This window comes from Cricetulus griseus, chromosome 4 (assembly GCF_003668045.3).
Source record: "Cricetulus griseus strain 17A/GY chromosome 4, alternate assembly CriGri-PICRH-1.0, whole genome shotgun sequence".
NCBI classification, from domain to species: domain Eukaryota; kingdom Metazoa; phylum Chordata; class Mammalia; order Rodentia; family Cricetidae; genus Cricetulus; species Cricetulus griseus.
Genome location: NC_048597.1, coordinates 144,722,709 through 144,730,297, shown reverse-complemented (window position 1 = coordinate 144,730,297; position 7,589 = coordinate 144,722,709). Strand labels below are relative to the sequence as shown.

Here is a 7,589-nt window from a genome sequence, read left to right as displayed (position 1 = left end):
ATCCATGAAACATAATAGGCATTTAATAAACTGTGGCAATTATGTTTCAAATTGCTCTCAGATTTCTCCAAATACCTTAAACACTTCATGTGTAACTGACCCACATTAAGTGGGTTTTATTCATTCAACAAACTAAGCATGTGCCACAGACTAGACTCTTCAGTGCCACCAAAGATACAGAGAAATGCTATAGGAGTACCTGATCCCAGCTCTTGAGAATTTCATAGTGTGGGACACTGTACACTAGAAGAGACCCTTTTGAACCACCAGAAGGGAGTATTATCCAGTTCCAGGTCTGTACTCGTCCTAACAGGGCACTTCACTAATGATGGTGTCATTTTAATTCATTGTATCTCAGCTATGGCTGGTGATTCTAGGAATGCTATGAACAAAGACATGGAGATAGGAGTCACTTTCCAGGACCACAAGAAGATTCCCAAGCAGGCACGGGATTACATTCCTATTGCCACAGACCGCACACGCCTGCTGGCAGAAGGCAAGAAGCCACGTCAGCGCTACATGGAGAAGAGTGGCAAGTGCAATGTGCATCATGGCAATGTTCAGGAAACCTATCGCTACCTAAGTGACCTCTTCACCACCCTGGTGGACCTCAAATGGCGCTTCAACCTTCTGGTCTTCACCATGGTCTACACTATCACATGGCTGTTCTTTGGCTTCATTTGGTGGCTCATCGCTTATGTCCGAGGTGATCTGGACCATGTGGGTGACCAAGAGTGGATTCCTTGTGTTGAAAACCTCAGTGGCTTTGTGTCTGCTTTCCTGTTCTCCATCGAGACAGAAACAACCATTGGGTATGGCTTCAGAGTCATCACTGAAAAGTGCCCGGAGGGGATCATACTCCTTCTGGTGCAGGCCATTCTGGGCTCTATCGTCAATGCCTTCATGGTGGGTTGCATGTTTGTGAAGATCAGCCAGCCAAAGAAGAGAGCAGAGACCCTCATGTTTTCCAACAATGCCGTCATCTCCATGCGGGATGAGAAGCTGTGCCTCATGTTCCGGGTAGGGGACCTCCGAAACTCCCACATTGTAGAGGCCTCCATCCGTGCCAAGCTTATCAAATCCCGGCAGACCAAAGAAGGGGAATTCATCCCCTTGAACCAGACGGACATTAATGTGGGCTTTGACACTGGTGATGATCGTCTCTTCCTGGTGTCCCCACTCATCATCTCCCACGAGATCAATGAGAAGAGCCCTTTCTGGGAGATGTCACGTGCTCAGCTGGAACAGGAAGAGTTTGAAGTCGTGGTCATCTTAGAAGGAATGGTAGAAGCAACAGGTAAGACAGTTTGCCCCCCTAGGCCACCTGGTCCTCTTTCTGTCCCTGGAGCACAGACCAGTGGTGCTCTAGAATGTACACATCTGTGTGTAAGAATCCCAAGACGACAGTTCCACCCCCAGTGTGACCCAAGGTAGAACACTAACAATAGCTAACGTGGGCTGAACTCTCCAACTTCTAGCCATTGTTCTACAGTTTAAACATATGTTACACCTGAGGCCCTTCCTCACCTCCACGGGAGAATTCATGCTTTAGAAGCAGAAGCACAGAAGTGAGTAAGCTCCACCAAGCCAACAGGACCCCAGAGCCAGCCCTCATTTCCAATTGGTCAAAATGCTTCCTGTCCTAAGACAGGAAAGGGGTGACTGGGAAACCTGGGCTGACTAAAGGAGGTGGTGTTTTAGAGTGAGACTTCTTGGCCCTATCAGTGGTCCTCAACCTTCCTAATGCCGTGACCCTGAAAGCAGTTCTTCATGTTGTGGTGACCCCCCCAACGATTAAATCACTTCACTGCTGTTTCATAACTGTATGCTTGCTACATTTATGAATCACAATCAGGATATGTGATATACAGGATATCTGATGTGTAACCCTCTACAGGTTGAGAACCACTCATGTTGTGAGACTGATCATTAAGAGAGGATGTTGTTTTCTGATTCTGTGATAGAATATCACCAAGAATATGACCTAAAGCAACTTGGAAAGGAAAAGGTTTATTCATCTTATAGGTCACAGTTCACTACTGAGGGAACTCAGGACAGAACTTCAGCAGGGGGAACTTAAGGCAGAAATCATGAAGGAAGACTGCTAACCTGCTTGCTCCCTCTTGCTTGCTCACCTTGCTTTCTTAAACAGCAAGCCCCCCCCCACCCCCGCCTGGGAATAGTGTCACCCACAGTGGGCTGGATCCTCCCACAGCAATCATCAATCAAAACAATTCCCCCACAGACATTCCCACAGGCGGATCTGATGGAGGCAATTCAGAGTCCCTCTTCCCAGGTGATTCTGGTTTATGTTAAGTTGACAATAAAAATTAAACAGTGTAGATGGTACCTAACATGCAGTCTTTCCTAAATTCATGGGTATTCCCCAAAAACCTTTTTTTAAAGAGTACCTATGCTCCAGATCTGGGAGAGGTGCTCTCCCACAGTCCTCTCTCAGGAGCAGCCTGTCTCCTAGCTTTCCTTCTGCCACAGCAGATCTCTCTGAGGTGATCCAGTTAGTCCAAGGTCTAAGAGGACCTGAGCTCTAGTTGAGAGCCACAGACACCACCTCAAGGTTGGACCTCCTGTTCCTCACAAAGGAGTGCCCACCAGCCAAATGCTGTGTCTGTCTTCCTTCACCTGCCTTCTCTTTAATTCACTATTAGACAGAGAGGTGAGCTAACCCTAGTAATGATTTGTTCAAAACTCCCCCATGCTCAAAATAACACATCGTCTTCAAAACCCCACAAATAGTGTTTTTGTGCTTCTCATCCCCTTTTACAGATATGGATGCTGAACCTCAAAAGTGCCAGGCAGGCGTTAAGCGTTCATATTGGGACTTTCATTTACAAGTCTCCATCCTTTTCTACACACCACACTGGTCCCTAAGATGTTAGGGGCTTGTTAAAGGTGGCCAAGTGTACCTGTCAGCCCTTATGAATCTGGCTACTGGCTGAGAGACTCAGACAGCACCTCTACAAACCTTCCCATTTCTAAGCCAGAGTTAGGCAGGGTGATGGCAGGCCCTGGAGACTATGCCTAAGGCTGCCTGGCCATCTGCTGGGGGGCTGGAGCCTAGCCAGGAAGCATATGGTGGCAGCTGGAGAAGCCCCTTGGGCTGAGGACAGTCAGGAAGCAGGAAGCTGATTCGTGTAGATGGGGACTCTAGGGTCACTGTGTCCTTGGTAACAGGGTCAGCATAGAACACAGGATCACTTTCAGGGGAATGAGCTCCTCTCTGAGGTCCTGAAAGAGGGATCAGGCAGAGACAAGTCTTATTGTCCCCTGGCGATGCCTGCACTGCCTCCAATGTGCAGCAGGAAAGCACCCACAGACCCCCCCAGCAGAGGGAGAGGATACTGACCCATTTGCCCGCTCCTCCTCCCACATTTCCCTGAAAGCCCTGGCCTACACTGTCCTGTCCTAACTACTGACTTCCTTTGCCATAATCTGTGCTAGTTAATCTTTGTTCTCTGTCTGTGGAACCATGTTGGAGACTGAGACCACCTATTTACAAATGGCATGAGTTGTTTCATTGCCACACTCATGGAGCCCAGCCTTGGCATGAATTCAGGCCTAGTTTGAGCAGCATAGCTCTTCCACACCCTTCCTATGTAAGTCTGGGCAAGTTCCTTGACTGGTCTGCAAATGAGAGTCAATCTCATGTGCTAGGAGGAAGACTAAAGAGCCAAATGGAATGCCACAGGTGACACACAGAGTGGATAGCCAGTGCCATTTCCCTAGAGGATGAACAGGAAGACCAATGGCAAGGGTCCCACAGGACTTCTGCAGGCACATATGGGAGTCCTGTGCCAGAGTCTTTTCAGAGTCCTGCAAGCCTGCAGACACTGGGCCTGGGGCTAGACTGCTCAGACCCACTGGGATGTTTCTATCTCTACTGGGCTAATGGGTGTACATCCAGGGTGAGGCCTGAATGGAGAATCCTGGCTGGGGCAGGCATCACCCTGAGATCAAAGCATGGGCTATAAGTCCACTATGTGTAGGATGCTTTGGGGGCCTGGGCATGGATAAAAGAAAACAGCTTTTGCCCTCACTCTGGTTTGTATGGCCCCTCTCCTGGAGAAGGCCTAGAGTGGAAACTGGGGTAGGTTCGCCTTCAGTGCCTAAAGAGCACAAGCTAGTCCTTCCTTGGACAGAGACTAAATACAAATTTTCTTTTCTGTGACCCTATCCACAGATGCTTCCTCATCCATAAACAAAACTGCCCTCCCTCTCTGGAGAGGAAGCAACACCTAAAAATAACACAGCCATGGCAGGGCTGTAGAGAGAGGGACTAGAGGCATCGGAGCATCCTCAAATCAGAAGTCAGGCTGAGCGTTACTTTGCTTCCCCTTCCAGGGCACACATGCATGTCTGTGTATGGATGCATGTACATGTATGCTAGCATGCATGTGTTCATGTTTGTGCAGGCTTCTGTTTGTATGTCCACTTAGAACTATTTCCCTATGTTCTGAATGCCTGTCAGAAGCAATCTGGTCCCTCATGTTACGATAAATCTTTCTGCCAAAAGCCACCGAGCCCCACCGCCATGCGTGTGCTTTACGTCAGCCACCCGCCCAAGTTAGGGCCCAAATTAATACACAGAAACTTGTATTAGGTTCAAATGCTGCTTGGCCAATGACTAGGATTCTCATCTGTTAGCTCAGTCTTAATTATCATAAATCTATATATTTTATAAGACTTATCTTATCAGACACCTTCCATTGGTGTCCCTCCTTGCTGGTGGATCACATTGTGCTGCTGGAGGAAGAGCAGAGGGGAAAAAGGGGACACTTCCTGTTTCTCCTTGCTTAAATATGAGTCTCCTTGCTATGTCACTTCCTGCCTGGATCACCACTTCGCTACTATATTTCCCAGAATCCTCTTTGACTCCTAGTTCCATCTAACTTGCTGCCTCATTGGCCAAACAGAACTTTATTCAACAATCAATAAGATAAACATACACAGAAGCACTTCCCCCATCACCCTCACTCTGAATTTACCTTGTTCAAACCCTTATCCTGCCTCCTTTCCAGTCTCAGCCTTCTAATCCTAAATGCTGCTTTCAAAACTTGTGTCCTTGTCTCTGACTATTTCATTTCCCCCTTTAGCATCTACAAATGTATTCCAGAATCTTGCAAGTTCATTTGTCATTTCTTCCCTCACTGTAATGTGAGTTCCTCCACAACAAGGACCATCTCATATTCAGCTTTATTGTCCATGTCCTTGGCACAAAGTAGATGTTCAAGAGGCACTTGAAAATGATTGGAAGAATGGATAGTTGGATAGATGGATGATTGCATGAATGGATGATTGGATAGATAGATGATTGGAGGAATAGAAGGTTGGATAGATGGACAGTTGAAGAAATGAATGGTTAAATAGATGGATGATTGGAGGAAAGGATGCATGGATAGATGTATATTGGAGGAATGGATGGTTGGATAGATGGATATTGTATGAATGGATAATTAGATAGATGGATGATTGGATGAATGGATGGTTGGATAGATGGATAATTGGATAGATGGATGGTTGGATAGATGGATGATTGGAGGAATGGATTGTGTCTTAGTTACTTTTCTATTGTTGTGAAGGAACATCATAACTAAGGCAACTTATAAAAGAAAGCATTTAATTGCGTTGCTTGCTTACAGTTTCAGGGGGTTAGTCCATTTCCATCATGGCAGGAAGCATGGTGGCAGGCAGGCCAGCAGGAAGTCATGATGCTGAAGCAATAGCTGAGAATTTATATGTTATCCACAGGCAACAGGCAGAGACAGACAGACAGACAGACAGACACACACACACACACACAACACACACACACCACAAGAGACAGAAGAGAGAGAGAGAGAGAGAGAGAGAAGAGAGAGAGAGAGAGAGAGAGACTGGGCCTGACATCAGCTCTTGAAACCTCAATTCCAATTCCCAGAAACATAACCCTCTAACAAGGCCAAACCTCCTAATCCTTCCTAAGCAGTCTACTAAACTAGGAACCAAACATCCAAATATACAAGCCTATGGAGGCCATTCTCATTCAAGCCACCACAAATGGATAGATAATTTAATGCCTGGAGGTGGGTTCGATTGAGTAAATGGACAGATGGATAATGAATCGATAGTTATATGAATGGATGGATGATGGAATAGATGAATAGATGACTGGATGGATAGATGGATGTGTGGGTGGACTGATGGATGGATGAATGGATCAATAAATGGATGCATCTCAATGCATCTTAACACATGTGGTTTCTGTTTTCCCAGGCATGACTTGCCAAGCACGAAGCTCGTACATGGATACAGAGGTGCTCTGGGGTCACCGGTTCACACCAGTTCTCACCTTGGAAAAAGGCTTTTATGAAGTGGACTATAACACCTTCCATGACACCTATGAGACCAACACCCCCAGCTGCTGTGCCAAGGAGCTGGCAGAAATGAAGCGGAATGGCCGGCTCCTCCAGTACCTTCCTAGCCCTCCCTTGCTTGGGGGGTGTGCTGAGGCTGGGAGAGATGCTGAGGCTGAGCAGGATGAAGAGGATGAACCTAATGGACTGAGTGTATCCCAGGCAACCAGGGGCTCAATGTGAAGTCTGTGCTCTACCCAGAGCCTCTTCTTGCCAGACACCAAGGAGCCTGGGAGGCCAGAGAGGCCAATTAGTTAAGCAAGCTTAGTGTGGCCCCAGGAGCACGGGAGCTCTATGGAGAGGAACAGTGTATTGAGCCCTCACATCGCCTCTTCAGGGCCTCTGAGCAAGTGGCCTTGCCTAGCCCTCTTGGGCAATGCTTTCTAGGCCTCGGTGAGTGAGAGCATTAGCCAAGGCTGTAGCAAGGGTGCGCTTCCCAGAGAGAGTTTTAGGGTACCATCTACCCCCCCTCTCTCTGTGTCTCTCTGATTACTGGCACCTGTTCACTTTCCTCCCCAATTTTGTCTCCTCTAGGGACTAACAGCATCACCCATGGTTCTTACCACTGAGGCCTGTGGATTGAGGGAGGGCAATTCTGTCCATGGACACTCAGGCCCACAGCTGGAGATGAGTCCACAGAGGCTTCCCAGTCTAGTTACCCAAGTCAGGGACAATGCCTTTTAGTCTGAGGCCAAAACCACTCACTAATAACTTTTTGCAAGGCCCTTTGTTCACCTCTGTTACTCCCTAGTGCGTGTTTTCCCCTTCTATGTGTGGACACGGCTTACAGGGTAATTGAGTTTATTACAGTGACCCTGGGACACTGAGTACCTAGGAGCACACACAATGTGTCCTCACAACTGCCTGGTTCTCCTAGTCATACTGTGCCTTGCACTTCAAAGGAGAACCCCAGCAGTTGTGCTCTTTGTAGGACTTCTTGGTCCAAGAACTTCAAAGAACCTGGAATGTGGTCCTGAATGTGTGAATTTCAGAGAGCCAGAAGAACTAATTGGTACTAACACAGGGAGGGCATCGAGAAAAGGGAAGCAGGGGTCATTTTAATATAAGCATTTGGAGCCTGGTGTACTGATGCATGCCTGTAATCCTAGCACTTGGCAGGCTGAGACAGAATTGTGGACGTGAGGGCAGTCTGGGCTATGCAGCCCTGTCTCAAAAAAG

General features: G+C 47.5%; 1 protein-coding gene across 1 annotated transcript; it reads left to right on the top strand.

The window, feature by feature from the left end:
• The first annotated feature begins 360 nt into the window (after positions 1-360).
• On the top strand, positions 361-6,739 carry Kcnj5 (potassium inwardly rectifying channel subfamily J member 5). The gene is made up of 2 exons (XM_035444385.1): positions 361-1,297; positions 6,271-6,739. The coding sequence occupies exons 1-2, from the start codon at positions 361-363 to the stop codon at positions 6,591-6,593; spliced, it is 1,260 nt and encodes a 419-aa protein (XP_035300276.1). The 3' UTR covers positions 6,594-6,739.
• The last annotated feature ends 850 nt before the right edge of the window (positions 6,740-7,589 follow it).

Bases quoted from the DNA above. Each gene is read 5' to 3' on its own strand.
- Kcnj5 (XM_035444385.1), top strand. From the start codon at position 361: ATGGCTGGTGATTCTAGGAATGCTATGAACAAAGACATGGAGATAGGA. The intron at 1,298-6,270 runs GTAAGACAGTTT...CTGTTTTCCCAG, and splicing joins AGGAATGGTAGAAGCAACAG to GCATGACTTGCCAAGCACGA.